Source organism: Mixophyes fleayi, chromosome 11 (genome assembly GCF_038048845.1).
Source record: "Mixophyes fleayi isolate aMixFle1 chromosome 11, aMixFle1.hap1, whole genome shotgun sequence".
Taxonomy (NCBI): domain Eukaryota; kingdom Metazoa; phylum Chordata; class Amphibia; order Anura; family Limnodynastidae; genus Mixophyes; species Mixophyes fleayi.
Window position 1 is genome coordinate 94,756,243 of NC_134412.1, and position 20,837 is coordinate 94,777,079.

General features: G+C 43.4%; 2 protein-coding genes across 3 annotated transcripts in view; one reads left to right on the forward strand and one right to left on the reverse strand.

Annotated features, from left to right (window-relative positions):
• The window catches only part of ROBO3 (roundabout guidance receptor 3), a 384,723-nt gene extending 377,456 nt beyond the window's left edge, over positions 1–7,267 (reverse strand). For both annotated transcript variants that reach the window (XM_075190388.1, XM_075190386.1), the window contains exons 1-2: positions 7,177–7,267; positions 2,960–3,039 (exon numbers count right to left, since the gene is read on the reverse strand). The gene's annotated coding sequence lies outside the window, so the exon portion shown is untranslated. The remainder of the gene's footprint in view (positions 1–2,959; positions 3,040–7,176) is intronic.
• On the forward strand, positions 1,680–16,120 carry VSIG2 (V-set and immunoglobulin domain containing 2). Its single transcript, XM_075190403.1, has 7 exons — positions 1,680–2,179; positions 8,275–8,438; positions 11,523–11,727; positions 12,577–12,729; positions 13,077–13,196; positions 14,628–14,775; positions 15,592–16,120. Exons 1-7 carry the CDS (start codon positions 2,128–2,130, stop codon positions 15,692–15,694), a joined length of 945 nt encoding a protein of 314 aa, XP_075046504.1. The 5' UTR covers positions 1,680–2,127; the 3' UTR covers positions 15,695–16,120.
• The last annotated feature ends 4,717 nt before the right edge of the window (positions 16,121–20,837 follow it).

A 20,837-nucleotide genomic window follows, 5' to 3' on the forward strand; every position in this document is an offset into this window, starting at 1 on the left:
TTTGTGCCCAAAACACCCAATACAACCTGCAATTTATTTTAAACTGTTTTTATTGCATGGTACAAACAGGTCCTAAGACAGCTTATGGTGAAGGTGAAGGAAGGTCTAGTGCATTCCACAGCAAGTCCAAATGTCACAATAATGTAATTTAGCGCTACGATTTACAGTATAATGCATGGTCCAGGTCATAGAAGAAGTGTACTTCAAATTAGGGGTAAAATTATATCAGCACAACATATGCTGTAGTGTCCCCGTGAGCTTCTACATATTTACAGTGTGATCACGTGTTGTGGATTTGTCTTTTTCACCCTACACTGTGTGTGTGGGGGAGGGGGGACTTATCCAAGGCAGAGGTCAGGGGTTTCAGAAATCCATAAGGTTTGGATCATGTGAAGGATTCTGTGTAATACAACAGAAGGCTCAGGCAACACAAGCTACAACAATGACTTGGGTCCGGCTGTGTCTGAATAGCGTGGCGCAGTTGTTGGTATCTAGAGAAGGGTTGATTGTGTATGAGATGTAGTTTTGTTTGTAGTGCTATAGTGCCCCATGTTCAAATAAAGTAACAGCCCATTTTGACCGGATCTCAGACCTATCAAAACAGGCTTCAGCTTCCCCCCCCCCCCCCCCCCCGTGATCTCTGACCCCTGCAGTGTAATCGTTCCACCCATAGTTGGGGGAGCAATGAAAGACAAAGCTAGAGAGTGGGTAACCCTCACTAAGTGGAAGTGTGAATATAATAATGAGCTGACTAATACGTTTATGTTTTGTCTGTAAGGAAGTTCATTTGTTGCTAAATTCTTCAAATAAAAGCTGACTACGGGACTGATGAAGGCGCCAGGTTTTTGTTGTATACTATAACATCTTATTGCAGAATAATGGATCCCACATTCCATATCCGAGGGAGGTTTCCCATTTCCATCCTCAGGTGATATCTGAGAACATTATCTAGAAGTGATATTTGTTCTCACTTTCCTCGTTATCAGGTGACCGCGCCTCCACTCTCCAGCTACTAAACACATCTGATTCAGCTCTTACAAGAGGTTAATTATTAATGAGCGCACAATGGACTAAATTCACTCTGGGCCCAATTTGCTCCAGCTTATAAGAAACTGGCAGATTGGGCACAGAGACAGGCAGGCGGGAGGGGTGACCGGCAAGGTCCTGACAGAACAGGAGGGAGCAGGGGCGCAGTAAAGACATATGGGTGGTCTCCATCACCTATTTAATTAAAATTAGCACTAAATATACCGGATTTGTGTTTTTTAAAAAATGTATTTTCCATGAGTGAATACGTAAATATACAGACAGTAGTTACTGTACACATACAAACTTCTTTCCTTGTGTTTGTATTTAATTAATATTAAGTCGTCCTGCCCTGTGCCATGAGGTTTCATTGTTCCTAAGGCCACCTCTATGACATGAAGCTGGGGCTGGGTTAGTTTGCCCGATGGGGTCAGAGTGGACAAGGTAGAAATGTAGCAGAAGCAAAGTCATGGGCACCAGAAGATTTTGGCAACGCTTTCCTGAGCCGTCAGATGAGATGGGGGATGACAAATGGCTTCCAGATCACTCATTGCCTGCAGTGGTATCAGATAAGCTGGGAATAGAGGGATATGGGTGACAAAGATGGACAGCTGAGAGATATGATCATACTAGTCAACTCTTCCTTCCTCACGTCTGGGGGATGTGAAGAAAAGGTAGAAAAAGAGGTAGGTGGAGATCCTATCACAACACAATATCTGGCTTTAGAGTTCGGACAATGCAGTCGCACCAAACTATGATTAAGATTATGTTTCATTTTCAGACATTAAATAGTGAACACACAAAATAGAATACAATTTTACTCTAATAAATGCTTTGTTTAATTTCAGAGAGACTTGATTTTAACTGGAGGGTTGAAAGACCCCTCTGATATTATGACTATGGAGCATTCACTAGGAGACACCCCAGACTGCCTGCGGTGTTGTACGTGTTTCCCGGGTTCAGTACCTACGTAGGTAAATAGTGTGTGCCCTCACCAGTATCAGTGAGTCACTGCTTTCTCATTGCAGCACAATAGTTGGGGAGATAACATGTTCCAGACGTGGTATCGACGGAGAGACATAGAATCCACAGTCTGTCACCATGTTCCACAAACGTCTATTTCTTCTGATAACCGGCCTCATCTATCTCGGGGGTAAGTCATGTCTGGATATACTATAATATGGATGATATAAATGCCCTTAATACTAATGTCTATCAGTCAGGAAAACACGGTCACTGGCCAGGTGTAAATGCATCACTAATCCACCCAACGTTGTGCACAGTGTTTAATGCCGATGGCAGATAGACAGATTCATTCTACTTATTAATAGTTATTGCTTGAATACAAGAGTTTATCTTACATTTATTCGCCACCATTTCTACATCTGATGGAAGGTTATTCATAGTATATATTACTTTTTCTGAAAAATAATCATTCCGGATATCATTTCTTTCCCTTTGTTTGTGCATTTCTTTGACTAATACGCCCATATGACCCAGTTTTCCAGGGGCTATGCAGCTTATTCCTAATGGAATCTTTTACTTATTTATCTTTTTCCTATATTTAGATGCCTTTTAGGCCACATTTGTTGAAACAATTTAGTAGCTTTTCTACTGCATCCAAGATTAAAAAGAAATATCTGAACCGAGTATTAGGGATCGAGCAAATGAGTCCTAGAGCTGTAGAAGGAAGAGAATGACCACTAAATGTGGCCTTTACCCCATAGGTGTAGGTACCCCGATGCGATTCTTAGGGGTGGTGCTTGCAGTGATGGTCATCAGTCATACAGGAGTTTAGCATTTTATGTTTCTCAGATTATGTAAATACAGCTGCGTTTATTATGATGTTAGTTTAGTGCCCTTCATACCTCCAATACCCACTGCCCAGTCCCAAACACAGTGGGTCTTTGATTTATATAAAAATAACTCTTACCTCCTTCTGGCTGGCAAGGCTGCAGTCCAGACGCGCTGATGTCTGATGCAGGAGGCTGTCCAGGGGCAACTGCAGGAGATCTATAGAGGGGGAGGGGGTAAAATTTTAGATTTTGGAACAAACAATAAAATGCTCCCCTGTCCATCAGATTTTCCCTCACCCCCCCCCCCCCCCTTACCTACCCACCAGATTGTCTCCCACATAACCCCTGTGCCCACCAGCATTTCCCTCACATTCCCCCTAGCTTATCCCTCAGATGCCCCCTGATCACCAGCTTTTCCCTCATATTGGGCAGCACAGTGGCCTAGTGGTTAGCACATCTGCCCCACAGCACTGGGGTCATGAGTTCAATTCCCCACCATGGCCTTATCTGTGTGGAGTTTGTATTTTCTCCCTGTGTTTGCGTGGGTTTCCTCCGGGTGCTCCGGTTTCCTCCCACACTCCAAAAACATACTGGTAGGTTAATTGGCTGCTATCAAAATTGACCCTAGTCTGTGTGTGTCTGTCTGTGTGTGTGTGTCTATATTAGGGAATTTAGACTGTAAGCTCCAATGGGGCAGGGACTGATGTGAATGTGTTCTGTATACAGCGCTGCGGAATTAGTGGCGCTATATAAATGATGACGATGATATTCCCCCTCTCCCCTCCAGATTGTCCCTCATATTCCCTGTGCTTCCAGATTTTCCCTCATATTCCCCGTGTGCCCACCAGATTTTTCCTCATATTCCCCGTCCTCCAGATTGTCCCTCATATTTCCCCTGTCCTCCAGATTTTCCCTCATATTACCCCTCTGTCCTCCAGATTTTCCCCCTCTGTTCACCAGATTTTCCCTCATATTCCCCCCTCTGTCCTCCAGATTTTCCCTCATATTCCCCCTATCCTCCAGATTTTCCCTCATATTCCCCTGTGTCCACCAGATTTTCCCTCATATTCCCCTCTGTCCACCAGATTTTCCCTCATATTACCCCTCTGTCCTCCAGATTTTCCCTCATATTCCCCCTCTGTCCTCCAGATTTTCCCTCATATTCCCCTCTGTCCACCAGATTTTCCCTCATATTCCCCCTCTGTCCACCAGATTTTCCCTCATATTCCCCTCTGTCCTCCAGATTTTCCCTCATATTCCCCTCTGTCCTCCAGATTTTCCCTCATGTTCCCCCTCTGTCCACCAGATTTTCCCTCATGTTTCCCCTCTGTCCTCCAGATTTTCCCTCATGTTTCCCTCTGTCCAACAGATTTTCCCTCATATTTCCCTCTGTCCTCCAGATTTTCCCACATATTCCCCTCTGTCCACCAGATTTTCCCTCATGTTTCCCCTTTGTCCTCCAGATTTTCCCTCATATTCCCCCTGTTCTCCAGATTATCCCTCATATTCCCCCTCTGTCTTCCAGATTTTCCCTCATATTCCCCCTCTGACCTTCAGATTTTCCCTCATATTCCCCCTGTCCTCCAGATTTTCCCTCATATTCCCCCGCTGTCCTCCAGATTTTCCCTCATATTCCCCCTCTGTCCTCCAGATTTTCCCTCATATTTCCCCTTTGTCCACCAGATTTTCCCTCATATTCCCCTCTGTCCTCCAGATTTTCCCTCATATTCCCCCTCTGACCTCCAGATTTTCCCTCATATTCCCCTTGTCCACCAGATTTTCCCTCATATTCCCCCTCTGATCTCCAGATTTTCCCCTCATATTCCCTCTGTCCTCCAGATTTTCCCTCATATTCCCCCTCTGTCCACCAGATTTTCCCTCATATTCCCCCTCTGACCTCCAGATTTTCCCTCATATTCCCCTCTGTCCTCCAGATTTTCCCTCATATTCCCCCTCTGTCCACCAGATTTTCCCTCATATTCCCCCTTTGTCCACCAGATTTTCCCTCATATTCCCCCTCTGTCCTCCAGATTTTCCCTCATATTCCCCTCTGTCCTCCAGATTTTCCCTCATATTCCCCTCTGACTTCCAGATTTTCCCTCATATTCCCCCTCTGACCTTCAGATTTTCCCTCATATTCCCCCTGTCCTCCAGATTTTCCCTCATATTCCCCCTCTGTCCTCCAGATTTTCCCTCATATTCCCCCTGTCCACCAGATTTTCCCTCATATTCCCCCTCTGTCCTCCAGATTTTCCCTCATATTCCCCCTTTGTCCACCAGATTTTCCCTCATATTCCCTCTGTCCTCCAGAATTTCCCTCATATTCCCTCTGTCCTCCAGATTTTCCCTCATATTCCCCCTCTGACCTCCAGATTTTCCCTCATATTCCCCTTGTCCACCAGATTTTCCCTCATATTCCCCCTCTGACCTCCAGATTTTCCCTCATATTCCCCCTGTTCTCCAGATTTTCCCTCATATTCCCCCTCTGTCCACCAGATTTTCCCTCATATTCCCTCTGTCCTCCAGATTTTCCCTCATATTCCCCCTCTGTCCTCCAGATTTTCCCTCATATTTCCCTCTGTCCTCCAGATTTTCCCTCATATTCCCCTTCTGTCCTCCAGATTTTCCCTCATATTCCCCTTCTGTCCTCCAGATTTTCCCTCATATTCCCCTTCTGTCCTCCAGATTTTCCCTCATATTTCCCTCTGTCCTCCAGATTTTCCCTCATATTCCCTCTGTCCTCCAGATTTTCCCTCATATTTCCCTCTGTCCTCCAGATTTTCCCTCATATTCCCCTTCTGTCCTCCAGATTTTCCCTCATATTTCCCTCTGTCCTCCAGATTTTCCCTCATATTCCCTCTGTCCTCCAGATTTTCCCTCATATTCCCCCTCTGTCCACCAGATTTTCCCTCATATTCCCCTCTGTCCTCCAGATTTTCCCTCATATTCCCCCTCTGTCCTCCAGATTTTCCCTCATATTCCCTCTGTCCTCCAGATTTTCCCTCATATTCCCTCTGTCCTCCAGATTTTCCCTCATATTCCCCCTCTGTCCTCCAGATTTTCCCTCATATTCCCTCTGTCCTCCAGATTTTCCCTCATATTCCCCCTCTGTCCACCAGATTTTCCCTCATATTCCCTCTGTCCTCCAGATTTTCCCTCATATTCCCCCTCTGTCCACCAGATTTTCCCTCATATTTCCCTCTGTCCTCCAGATTTTCCCTCATATTCCCTCTGTCCTCCAGATTTTCCCTCATATTCCCCCTCTGTCCACCAGATTTTCCCTCATATTCCCCCTGTCCTCCAGATTTTCCCTCATATTCCCCTCTGTCCTCCAGATTTTCCCTCATATTCCCCCTCTGTCCACCAGATTTTCCCTCATATTCCCTCTGTCCTCCAGATTTTCCCTCATATTCCCCTCTGTCCTCCAGATTTTCCCTCATATTCCCCCTCTGTCCACCTGATTTTCCCTCATATTCCCCCTCTGTCCTCCAGATTTTCCCTCATATTCCCCTCTGTCCTCCAGATTTTCCCTCATATTCCCCCTCTGTCCACCAGATTTTCCCTCATATTCCCCTTCTGTCCTCCAGATTTTCCCTCATATTCCCCTCTGTCCACCAGATTTTCCCTCATATTCCCCTCTGACCTCCAGATTTTCCCTCATATTCCCTCTGTCCTCCAGATTTTCCCTCATATTCCCCCTCTGTCCACCAGATTTTCCCTCATATTTCCCTCTGTCCTCCAGATTTTCCCTCATATTCCCTCTGTCCTCCAGATTTTCCCTCATATTCCCCCTCTGTCCACCAGATTTTCCCTCATATTCCCCCTGTCCTCCAGATTTTCCCTCATATTCCCCTCTGTCCTCCAGATTTTCCCTCATATTCCCCCTCTGTCCACCAGATTTTCCCTCATATTCCCTCTGTCCTCCAGATTTTCCCTCATATTCCCCTCTGTCCTCCAGATTTTCCCTCATATTCCCCCTCTGTCCACCTGATTTTCCCTCATATTCCCCCTCTGTCCTCCAGATTTTCCCTCATATTCCCCTCTGTCCTCCAGATTTTCCCTCATATTCCCCCTCTGTCCTCCAGATTTTCCCTCATATTCCCCTGTCCACCAGATTTTCCCTCATATTCCCCTTCTGTCCTCCAGATTTTCCCTCATATTCCCCTCTGTCCACCAGATTTTCCCTCATATTCCCCCTCTGTCCACCAGATTTTCCCTCATATTCCCCCTCTGTCCTCCAGATTTTCCCTCATATTCCCTTCTGTCCTCCAGATTTTCCCTCATATTCCCCTCTGCCCCCTATATTTTCTCCATACCCCTTTTTACATCAGTGCCCCAAGTCACCTCTGCTTACCTGATTCTCCACCAGCTCCAGCAGGAACATGTACAGCAGCTGCCACTACTCTGTACCATGTGACTGCAGCAGCCCGCCCCCACTGTGTACCATGTGACTGCAGCAGCCCGCCCCCACTGTGTACCATGTGACTGCAGCAGCCCGCCCCCACTGTGTACCATGTGAGTGCAGCAGTCACATGACCCTACGAGTGAGAGACAGAGCAGCAGTAAGGACCGCCCCCGCTGCCCTGCTATAAGAGGGGAGGGGGTGGCATCACTAGGCCACACCCACCTCTTCTTTTTGTTCCTGACCTTTCCATCTCCCAGAGCAGGTCTGACTAACCTGTGGCTCTCCAGCTGCAGTGGAACTACAAGTCCCAGCATACCTTGCCAGTTATTGGCTGGCCATCTTCTGGCAAAGCATGCTGGGACTTGTAGTGTCACAACACCTGGAGAGCCACAGCTTAGCTAGACCTATCCCTGATCCCAGAGGATATGAATTAACAGTAAAGGTATCAGACAATAAATCTCAAAGTTAAACAACAGATAATAAAATATTCTGTATCCAAACATAAACTCTGCAGGATCTGAGTGTACACTCACACTGTGTCACTATCTGTGTAACTCAGAGGAGAGGAAACAGCGAATGTATCAGGACCAGAGAGAGATACAAATAATTCCCGAATAGAGTTATCCAGACTGAGGATCAGCAGAAAATACCTCTTGAAATGAACATTAATATGCTGTAAATAACCCAACTCCTTAGCATCAATATCATTATATGAAATAATTATTACTTATGATTAATTCAGTGTCAGTCACCCTCCAGCCATTGTTTCCTTCTTTCATCTCCAGCTTCTCTTTAATAGGACTCAGGTCTGGCGCTACCAATAGGCAACTTCCTAGGGTGGGATTGGAGAGGGAGGGGGGGGGGGGTTAGGGAGAATCAGTTAATAAAGGTTCATAATAATTCCCCAGTTATTTATAATTATGTTGGAACTAATACCTCTGCGGTTTGGGGCCTCGCTCTTTGTCAGTAGGAGAACTTGGAATATTCTAAGTTTTACAAGTCATGAGGTGAAAGACGACCATTGGATAATTTTTCCATTTCTTTCAGGCTCGGTTCGGTCGGTGGAGGTCACTATACCGGAGAAAGTGGTGGTGGGGAAGGCCGGGTCCAGCGTCATCCTTCCATGTACCTACTCCTCCACCGTTCTCTCACATTTTGTTCTAGAATGGAAATTCTCCTCCGGTACCACTCCGACGGCAGCTGGGCAAAAGGTTTATATTTTATTGTTGTCTGAAAGTGTGTTTATTACGGTAGAAAAGCAGCTAAACATCTAAGCAATCACCACAGTAGAAATAAATTTACAAATTCCAATGTTGCTGGATTTAAGTGTATCTGAGTGTAAGTGAATCTGGGGGTAGGTGTATCTTGGTGTACATGTATCTGGGTGTAAGTGTATTTTGGTGTAAGTGCATCTCGGTGTACGTGCATCTGGATGTAAGTGTATTTTGGTGTAAGTGCATCCTAGTGTAAATGCTTTTGGGTGTAAGTGTATTTTGGTGTAAGTGCATCTTGATGTAAGTGCATCTTCGTGTACGTGCATCTGGATGTAAGTGCTTCTGGGTGTAAGTGTATTTTGGTGTAAATGCATCTTGGTGTAAGTGATTTCGGGTGTAAGTGTATTTTTTTGTAAGTGCATCTTGGTGTAAGTGCATCTTCGTGTACGTGCATATGGATGTAAGTGTATTTTGGTGTATGTGTATTTTGGTGTAAGTGCATCTTTGTGTATGTGCATCTGGGTGTAATTGCATCTGGGTGTAAGTACATCTTGGTGTAAGTGCTTCTGGATGTTAGTGCATCTTGGTGTAAGTGCATCTGGGTGTAAGTACATCTTGGTGTAAGTACATCTTGGTGTAAGTGTATCTGGGTGTAAGTGCATCTTGGTGTAAGTGCATCTTGGTGTAAGTGCATCTGGGTGTAAGTACATCTTGGTGTAAGTGTATCTGGGTGTAAGTGTATCTTGGTGTAAGTGCATCCTGGATGTAAGTGCTTCTGGGTGTAAGTGTATTGTGGTGTAAATGCATCTTGGTGTAAGTGATTTCGGGTGTAAGTGTATTTTTTTGTAAGTGCATCTTGGTGTAAGTGCATCTTCGTGTACGTGCATATGGATGTAAGTGTATTTTGGTGTATGTGTATTTTGGTGTAAGTGCATCTTTGTGTATGTGCATCTGGGTGTAATTGCATCTGGGTGTAAGTACATCTTGGTGTAAGTACATCTTGGTGTAAGTGTATCTGGGTGTAAGTGCATCTTGGTGTAAGTGCATCTTGGTGTAAGTGCATCTGGGTGTAAGTACATCTTGGTGTAAGTGTATCTGGGTGTAAGTGTATCTTGGTGTAAGTGCATCTTGGTGTAAGTGCATCTGGGTGTAAGTACATCTTGGTGTAAGTGTATCATGGTGTAAGTGCATCTGGGTGTAAGTGCATCTTGGTGTAAGTGCATCTTGGTGTAAGTGCATCTGGGTGTAAGTGTATCATGGTGTAAGTGCATCTGGGTGTAAGTGCATCTGGGTGTAAGTGCATCTTGGTGTAAGTGCATCTGGGTGTAAGTGTATCTTGGTGTAAGTATTTCTTGGTGTAAGTGCATCTGGGTGTAAGTGTATCTGGGTGTAAGTGTATCTTGGTGTAAGTGCATCTTGGTGTAAGTGCATCTTGGTGTAAGTGCATCTGGGTGTAAGTGTATCTTGGTGTAAGTATTTATTGGTGTAAGTGCATCTGGGTGTAAGTGTATCTGGGTGTAAGTGCATCTGGGTGTAAGTGCATCTTGGTGTAAGTGCATCTGGGTGTAAGTGTATCTTGGTGTAAGTATTTCTTGGTGTAAGTGCATCTGGGTGTAAGTGTATCTGGGTGTAAGTGTATCTGGGTGTAAGTGTATCTTGGTGTAAGTACATCTTGGTGTAAGTGCATCTGGGTGTAAGTACATCATGGTGTAAGTGCATCTGGGTGTAAGTGCATCTGGGTGTAAGTGCATCTGGGTGTAAGTGTATCTTGGTGTAAGTGCATCTGGGTGTAAGTGTATCTGAGTGTAAGTGTATCTTGGTGTAAGTGTATCTGAGTGTAAGTGCATCTGGGTGTAAGTGCATCTGGGTGTAAGTGTATCTGGGTGTAAGTGTATCTTGGTGTAAGTGCATCTGGGTGTAAGTGCATCTGGGTGTAAGTGTATCTTGGTGTAAGTGCATCTGGGTGTAAGTGTATCTGAGTGTAAGTGTATCTTGGTGTAAGTACATCATGGTGTAAGTGCATCTGGGTGTAAGTGCATCTGGGTGTAAGTGCATCTGGGTGTAAGTGCATCTGGGTGTAAGTGTATCTTGGTGTAAGTGCATCTGGGTGTAAGTGTATCTGAGTGTAAGTGTATCTTGGTGTAAGTGTATCTGAGTGTAAGTGCATCTGGGTGTAAGTGCATCTGGGTGTAAGTGTATCTGGGTGTAAGTGTATCTTGGTGTAAGTGTATCTGAGTGTAAGTGTATCTTGGTGTAAGTGCATCTGGGTGTAAGTGCATCTGGGTGTAAGTGTATCTGGGTGTAAGTGTATCTGAGTGTAAGTGTATCTTGGTGTAAGTGCATCTGGGTGTAAGTGCATCTGGGTGTAAGTGTATCTGAGTGTAAGTGTATCTTGGTGTAAGTGCATCTGGGTGTAAGTGCATCTGGGTGTAAGTGTATCTTGGTGTAAGTGCATCTGGGTGTAAGTGTATCTGAGTGTAAGTGTATCTTGGTGTAAGTACATCATGGTGTAAGTGCATCTGGGTGTAAGTGCATCTGGGTGTAAGTGCATCTGGGTGTAAGTGCATCTGGGTGTAAGTGTATCTTGGTGTAAGTGCATCTGGGTGTAAGTGTATCTGAGTGTAAGTGTATCTTGGTGTAAGTGTATCTGAGTGTAAGTGCATCTGGGTGTAAGTGCATCTGGGTGTAAGTGTATCTGGGTGTAAGTGCATCTTGGTGTAAGTGTATCTTGGTGTAAGTGTATCTGGGTGTAAGTGTATCTTGGTGTAAGTACATCTTGGTGTAAGTGCATCTGGGTGTAAGTGTATCTGGGTGTAAGTGTATCTGGGTGTAAGTACATCTTGGTGTAAGTGTATCTGAGTGTAAGTGTATCTTGGTGTAAGTGTATCTTGGTGTAAGTACGCCTGATTTAAACCTGGCACATATTCTACAGGTGCAGAGCTGGATGGACTTTGAGATGCGCCCGCCTCGGCATTTGGGCATAAATACATTATTATTACCTGTGACTTTTGAGAACTTTTTGGACGTTTATACATCAGACGCAGCATAGTCTCATTACTGACATCCTATACTTGTCCTCAGATCTACTACTATGACGGAACGACGTATAAACCTGGATCCCAGGCAGACCGGCTTAGTGTCATCACAAACCCCCCAACCTCAGGAGTGGCATCAATACAGCTAAATAACCTGGTCTGGTCTGATAACGGTTCCTATGTCTGTGAGGTGAACAATCCACCCGATTTTAGCGGCACCGGATCCGGGATTGTGCAGCTTTCTGTCCTGGGTAAGACGGCGTCATGGGGTGGAAATGGAGTTTTAGGAAAACTTTTTTAAAGAAGGACCAATCTTAAAGGCAATCTTAACAATTTTAAATATTCCATATTTATAGGCACAGTTTATACACATATAGACATATTGCAGAGACTTCTGTCTCTCTGTGTATAAGAATTGGACACTGATTAATTGCCCAATATAACATAATCTATCAGTCATTTACTACTAATTTTGTACATAAGTGTCGGTCATGTCGCAGCCTTTGCTTCGCACAATTGTGTGGGCATTGGGAGGGGGTTGGCAGTTAAATGTGCAAACCAGAATTCAAGAGTCTCTTTTGCAAATATAACAGCTATCCTATACCTAGCCATTGGTTAGGTACCCCCTAGTATATAGTATATCTAACTAGTTACTAGACGTTATTAGGTTTAAAGGGACTAATACGAATAACTTCCCCCGCTAGCTGGTTCAAACCTCTGATGTCGGACAGATGATGAGAGTACTGTAGAACAAGACTCTTCACTAAAAGCTAGTTAGATACACTTTACTAGAGAATGTATCTAGTGAATAGTTGGAGATAGAATAGGGGTTATTTTGCACTTTTAATCTGAAAAAAATAGTACACAAATAGGCCTTATCCCTTAAAGGCGTTATTTGTCTCTGGACAGTAAAGGGACAGCAGACACCCTCTATTTTAAAGGTCACATTTGTGGAGTTGTGATGTTAAGTATATTAGTTCACTGGCAAATTAAATGTGTAACTCTGGAAATAACACCTCTGCAAAACCGGCTGTCACAAACTTTGCGTCACCCATCTGTAATTACACAGTTGTTCATCCTACTATAATTTCTGTTTTCAGTTCCTCCGTCAGCACCGACCTGTCAGTCTAAGGGAAACACCATCACAGGGCAAGATGGGACCCTGACCTGCTCTTCCACTGCAAACCCCTCTCCCATTTACACCTGGACCCTGCTGGGCTCCAAGACGCCGTTACTCCCAGGAATGATGGAAAGTAAGTTGTATTATAGGTTGTTTTATATTATCAGGCCCTGGTCTCAGTCATGGTACGCCAGTCATGGCCTATAGTGAATTTTAAGGTTCTAGGGTAAGTGTATTCAATCTTAATCTCATGCTCAGTTTTAAATGGGGGGCGGGGATAGAACAATCTGTAACCAATCAGATCATTAGAATATATATAACACAGAGTATTTCAGGAGATGAATGTGCGATCTTGTCGCAGAATTCTGGAGTCCCGGGGTCAGAACGTTCTGATATTTCAGGGACAGGCAATAATTAAACTTATAACAGCCATCAGGCCGGGATGAATCTATTTATGACATTTGATATTTCCTTCCACAGATCAGATAACAGGATCGCTCCTCCTCACCAACCTGTCACAGGCGATGTCCGGGACTTACCGCTGTACGGCCTCTAACGAGCTGGGACAATCCACCTGCCAAGTCACCATATCAGTATCCAGTAATATCCTAATCCTTTATTTCTATAGCACTGACATAATCTGCAGCGCTGTACAGCGATACCCTCTTCCTTGTACGCTGGAACGCTGGCGAAAAATCCTGTTTAATGCAGACAAACCGATCATACAATTGAGACAGAGCTTATACTGACAGCTAGCAATTCAAACTAGCTGACGTCTGGGGACTTGTCAGTCACTTAGCATAAATATTTAGATCACGTTAATGAAAGCAATACACCTCTCAGATTATGGGAGAGATACAGACACATCAACAGTTTACTACACATTGCAGAAATCTTTGGGACAACCTTTCTCTCTTATGTATCTGGATGGGCTGAGGATCAGCCATCGCTACCAGCACTGAAGCCATAGTCCAATGGGTTTGACCAAGGGAGAAGAAAGAGCAATTAATGCAGCCAATTCAACCCTATTTTGCCATTAAAGCTGCTAGGATGTGGGGTGTGCACCCGGGGGCGGGTCTAGAAAAATGCTGTACCCGAGGCGATTTAGGGGGGGGGAAGGGATTTAGGCCCCGCCCCTTTCTAGCATCTTCGGCTGCCGACGGCTGCACACTATGTGCAGGTCCGTCCAGCCGTGACAGGCAGGGACAGTGTGCTGCCCGGCTGCTCTGATTGTGTTTTAAACACAGTCAGAGCAGCCGGGCAGCACACTGTCCCTGCCTGTCACGGCTGGACGGACCTGCACATACTGTGCAGCCGTCGGCAGCAAGTGTCTGCTAGGGGGGACGATCGCCCCGATCGCCCCCCCCTGGATCCGCCACTGTGTGCACCTCATTATCGGATTGGCTGCTGCTCCTGTCCAATCAGTGCCACCTTCCCTGCACACCTTCATCCCAGGTAGTTTAGCATAACTGAGCTGCCAAAGGCCCCTCCTTATATTGTCAGACATGATTCACTTCAGGTGAGGGGTGGCTACTGAGGGGGAAATTAGCCAAAGTGACAACCCGTTTCAGGGGCAAAGGCAGGATTTGTAGAGGGGGGTTTCCACACCACGCCACCAGTGGGCGTGACCAGCATGCATGGGGGCGTGGCTATAATTTTAGACAGTGCTTGGCTGCTCTCCAACTCTTTCTATCCCCATAATATACATGGGCAATGCTGCGTGCACTACTGTTAGGGGCACACAGCTCTCCCTTTTGAAGCAGAGCCGTGTGAAGCGGGAGCAGGGTCCAGCCACCTCAATTATACAGTGCCCCAGGCACGGAGGGGGGTTTCCAGGCTCTGGGAAACCCCCCTCGGTTTGCCTATGTGTTTAAGGCTACCAAAAATTATGGTTATTATCCAAAATTGAGAATAAGTGACAATGTATTGTACACTACACGGTACTATCCCGCTAGTTCTGTATGCTGGATGTCATCTCAGTATCTGATAGTCTGTATGGATATTAAAGATTGTCTTTTGTCTATTTTCCAGGTGTCGGTGAGGCCGGGACAATAGCTGGCGCGGTGGTTGGAGTCATCCTGGCGTTGCTACTGATTGCCGCCGTCGTGTTTTATTTAATCTACTACAGGAAGAAAAGAAAAAGTGTCCCAAGACCCGATTATCCTGGCAATGAGATCAGGTTTGCAAACAATCTGTAGATAGAGAGAGACAGCTCAGTGTACTATGGAGGAAACAGGAAATAAATACTATTATAATAAATACTGTATACTAAGGGGGAAAAAAGTGTGGTTGGAATAGTGTTTTTTTAATTGCGCTATAGCCAAAATTACAGTCTGTACATTAAAAGATGCTTTAGCTGTAATATAAAACTCGGAACTAGAGAATTAAAATAAATCTACAATGTTAAATCCCTGACCTACTTCCTATATATAACACTGTGCTCAGACCTTGTGCACAGCGTCAGTCAGCAGCCTGCACGAGCCAGCGATGGAGGTAATAGCTCTTTACACAGGAGAGAGCTCAGCATCAAATATAAATCTCTTTAGTAATAATATAAGCAAATCGGGAACCGAGTGAAGTTATAACCTGATTGTAGTTTATAGGATGAAGCTAAAATAATGTATCAAGACCCTTATGTGTAATTAATGTGTATTCTGAACTGTCTTCCCAAAGAAATATTGCATCCATGGAAATTAGTTACACATCAAAGACCACTAAACTAATATAACGACTAATAAAGTCCTCACATATACATGGCAAAGTACCAGGAGCGTAACATAACTCTATATATATGACACGTGTTAGAATGTGTAATTGTCACACGCAAAATATTCTCACAATTCTCCATCCGTTCCAAACATGCAAAATTAAACACTATTGCAGCTATAGACATCTATTATTAGTGTTATGAGTATTATATTGTAGTATATGTAAGTAAACTTTGTATTATTTTACAGGGCACAAAGTGACAAGTATTTTCTTGCCTTTCCTGCAGGGAAGACGCTGTGTCTCCGATGGTGCCCGTTGAGCAAAGACAAACCATGAATAATTATAATCCACGCGAATCGAGAGACAGAGACGAGGACAGAGTTGTTTAAAAATCATATTTCAGAACATTGTAAACCACGTAAACTATAACAGCTGATGAAATACATTAGGGATTATTTACTAAGGAAAAAGTACAGGACATCCTGACTAATTGGGACAAAATCGCATGTCTTGTGCATGTAAAAAGGAGTTACTGTGTACTAACATCCATGATCACAATTATATATTATATTGTATATTACACTAGAACAAGGTGGTTTCCTTATACCTATTAATTCCCGCATGTCCTCTTGTGGGTCATTTTTTCTTCTACGCTGGTATATAGATATTTTTGGTGGGCACAGGTGCCATGCAAAATTTAAACCCCAAAGTTTAAAAACTCAAATTTGAAGCATAAAGGGGAAAAATTTTGTTTTTCGTTAACATGAGAATACAATGCAGCCCTGTTAAAGTTTATATATAATCCCCCTAATTACATACAGATATTTCTATATACTGCTGCCTATTCCTGGGAACGAATTCACTGCTCCATGCAGTGCCTATAAATCTGTAAGCCTGTCACACAGAACAATGAATTAAATGATAATGATGTGAGATAGAGGAGCACCCCCTCTAAGATGCTGTAAAGGAATTGAAGGAAAGTGCTCCAGTTATATTATTCAGCTCAGTAATATTCAGCCTTCCATGCAATGCGTATTAATGCAAAATACTAATATGAGCCTTTATATTTGTCTAATGTAAATATTTACGGATGAACGTGGAAAATATTCGTGTTTCCTACTGTACCTAGTTTCCATGATGGAACTAGTAAGCCTGCTTATAGAAATCAACGGCCAGTAGAGCCGCCATTGTTTCTCTTCTCTTCCCCATAAATCCCTTTACTTTCTCTCAGATCTCCCTATGATAACATAAAGGCTGTCCAGCATATACATTCACTGTGATAGGCACAGAACAGTTTTGAGAGTACAGTCCCTTTAACTTGACATTTATTTAATACTGAATATAACACATAATTTGAGTTGGAAAACACATACTGAACGGAGAAACTCACCTGTAATCAGCCCCATAGCATATAAGTAGCACCCCCTAGTGGACATTAATGTAAAGTACAAGACAATGTAAATTAGGACCAGGTTTGACTTACCCCTGTACATTTACTGGTGGAGGTGCTGTTGCTGTTGCTGTGTATAGACAATATTATCTATATATCTACACTCCATGCATACAGAGCATTGTGGCTGTATATCCTTCTGTACATTTGCAGGAACGACAGGAAACGTGTTGTATTTTTACTCCATCCATATCATATATAGTATATCTTACCTTATATCTACTGCTTCCTTCCTGGCTGCTCACTCCCTGATGAGATGTATATAAAATATTCAGATTGTAATAATATCAATATATACAAAATTAAAGGTTAATTCCACTCTAACATTATTCTTTTTTTATAAAAATCCCTTCCTACAACTTACGGAACTGTGATGGTCTTATGGCAGGACCCCAGGAAATCTCGCCCCACTAGTTGTGTTTGTCAGATAGGGGCGGTGATTACAGCCCCGTGTTCCTTTAGCGGCTGAATCGGCGCCTGTTTCCATTTGCGTTCTCCTGGGAGAAGTAGCGTTTGGGGTGCTAACGGGCATAACCTGTCTGCTGGTTTCCTTGGTAGGACATCCCCAAGGTTATGCTATTTGTAGGGTGTAGAAAAAAATGATTCCAGGGTGGAATTAATCTTTAATAAAGAAATAACGACGTATCACTTTGCAGCAAATGTTTAAATAATTTTATTTACATAATTAATTTTTTTTTTTTTTAAGAACGCTGTAAATAAGAAACACATCAGGAATAATGGAGGGGACGGGGGGGGGGGTAATATTGCAGGAAGTTATTTTTGGATCATTAAAATAATAATTCTTCATATTCTATGTCTGATTGTTTTAGATTTGAATTTTTTGTACCATAGATCTTTAATAAAATAAGTGTTTTCTTTCGAATTCTGGGCATTTTATTTGCGTTCCTCAGTGTGCACATAAGTGGTCTGCTTACCTAGAACACGATATGCAAATGAGCTGGCAAGGGCGCAGACTGTGCGTATATTGGGGCATTCCTGGAGTGTTTGAGCCCTGCAAAGTATCCTGAATGCTATATCACAACGGGAGTGGCAGACAGTGGAATCGCAGATATTACAGTACAATACGACAGATATGCAAACAACAAATAATGTATTAATATTCAATAAAGTATTTGTCACTTAAAGTGAAGGTAGCCCTGACACCCCCTTAAATTTGGGAATTATACTGAACATAATTGAGGGGGAGTCCAGCATAATGGCCGCGGGTCGATTGTTGCTTAGCGGTGAGATTTTCCGTTGTACAAGACATGGGCAATATTGTGTGAGAAGGACCTATCCATAGACAGAGGCTGAGTTAAACTTACACCAATTTGTGTAGCGTAAATTAAGATAATTTGCAGTGCGCATACCCAAGCGAGCGCACACATATGCACATATCAAGAGCTCTGTCTTTTTATGTCTGGAGAGTTAGAACAGGAGGAGAGACAGGGCATAGACATAACATAGATCGAGGAAAATGACGGCGGCCAGCGCTAGGAAGCTGCTTCTGATTGGCTGATAGAGATCTCACCTCGGAAGCTGATAGGTGCTTTCTGCATTCATCGTGAATATATTGTAGGAGTTTGTGGGAGTATTTTAAACATAATTTTTTACTACTTTCATTCATATGCGAGAAGGAATATTATATCTGATGTATTCTATTAACCCTAAAAGCCACTGTGGTTTCTGCTATCAGAATTGGATAGTAAATATGCTATTAAAAGAAAGAGCTGTAGAATATCTCAAATCCATTAACTTACAGGATCCCAAGCAGCATGGATTTACTGGGGGGAGATCATGTCAAACAAGTCTTAATGACTTTTTTGACTGGGTGACTAAAGTAATAGATCAAGGGGGGGGCAGGGGGGGGGGGGGCGCAGTGTAGCTTATCTGGACTTCAATAAGACTTTTCACACTGTGCCACATTGCAGACTATTAAATAAACTTGAAAGCTTGGGATTGGATTCTAAAGCTGGGTACACACTACAGAAATTTCGACCAACTTTTTATGCCGAGCGATTTTACATGCGACCGATGTTCCGATCGCTCGGTCCATGGACTGCATACACACTAGCCTTGTTTAGGACGATAAAGGAAAGAGCGGACGTCCCTTTAGCGACTTTTTACAGCCATGTTTTCGTGAGCAATGACTGTAATTTCATACTCACTGTTGTGGATCGGTCAGAAGTTTATACACATTGCACAGTGGAAACGAGATTGGACCGAAAATTTTAAACGGTACGACCAACCAAATGAGGCGATAATCGTCCATTTGGGCAGACTTTCGACCATCGTGTCACTGCACACACTGACCCAACTTTTGAACGAGCGGTCGTATGTCGGCTGTTTGAGCCGATTATTGGATGAAAACAGTGTAGTGTGTACCCAGCTTAAGACGGTGTAATGAATAAGATCTTGGTTGCAGGATAGAAAACAGAGAGTTGTAGTAAATGGAGTGCATTCACAGGAGGGAAAGGTTACCAGTGATGTACCCCAAGGATCTGTACTTGGCCCAGTGCTTCTTAATACCTTTATTGGAGACAGTGCAAATGGTATTGAAGGGAACGTATGTCTTTTTGCAAATGACACAAAGATATGTAACAGGGTAGACACACCAGGAAGGTTAAAACAAATAATTGATTATCTAGGTAGACTAGAGGAATGGTCCAAGAGAGTGCCAACTAGTTTAATGCCAAAAAATGCAAAATCATGCACTTGGGTCTCAAAAACCCAAAAGGCTAAAAATTGTATTAAACAGCACTATACTGGAAACTACTGTGTATGAAAGGGATCTAGGAGCCACTATTTCTGGTGTCCTACAGGCAGGTAAGTAATGTAACAAAGCAGTGAGGAAGGTAAGTCAGATGCTTGGTTGTATAGGTAGAGGAATCAGTAGCAGAAAGAAGTAATAATACCACTGTATAGGTCATTGGTACGGCCTCATCTAGATACTGTGTTCAGTTCTGGAGGCCGTAACACCAGAAGGATATAAATACATTAGAGACTGTATAAAGATGGACAACTAAAATGGTGCATGGTCTACAGCACAAAACTTACCCGGAAAGACTAAAATCATAATATGTATAGATTGGAGCAGAGAAGGGAAAGGGGAGACATGATAGAAACTTTCATATATATATCAAGGGTTATAACAAGGTACAGGAGGGAAACATTCTACAAAGGAAGAGAAGTATTAGAACACGAGGACATGTACTGACACTGGGGGGAAGAGAAGGATTAGAACACGAGGACATGTACTGACACTGGGGGGAAGAGAAGGATTAGAACACGAGGACATGTACTGACACTGGGGGGAAGAGAAGTATTAGAACACGAGGACATGTACTGACACTGGGGGGAAGAGAAGGATTAGAACACGAGGACATGCACTGACACTGGGGGGAAGGAGGGTCAGAGGAAATGTGAGGATAAACTACTTCACAGAAAGGGTAGTGGATAAGTGGAATAGCCTCCATCAGAGGTGGTAGAGGCTGATACAGTAGAACAATGTAAACATGCTTGGGATAGACATAAGGATATCCTTATAAAGAATAAAGGATCAAATAAAGTTTGAGGTTACCATAGGTTAATAAAACAATGAGCAGACTAGATGGGTCAAGCGGTTGTTATCTGCCGTCAAATTCTATGTTTCTATTTTTACAGACACATTTTTTGAGTGTCAATTACGCCCAACATACGACCAACTCAGTATCAGACCTATGGAGAGCTGAAAGCTGGAATGTATATATGGATTGCTTAGAAATAAGTCATTGATTGCGATAACTTAGGACCTGTCAATGTTCAGCTTTACCAACAGACGGTGAAATCATTTATGTTTTAATCTCTCTCAATCAACGGGAAAAAAAACCGTTGTCATTTTTATTTTAAATCTACTTGCGTGCAATCCAAGTGTACATGATTTCTATGTATCCGACAATCTTCCTGACAAATCCACTAATTATATAACTAATACAATGATAGAAGTAATAACGGCGCAGCGGAACCGTGAGCAGAATGTTGGAGAACAGAAGTGATCCTGACAGATTCACAGATTATGGCACAGAATAAAGCGATTTGGGATT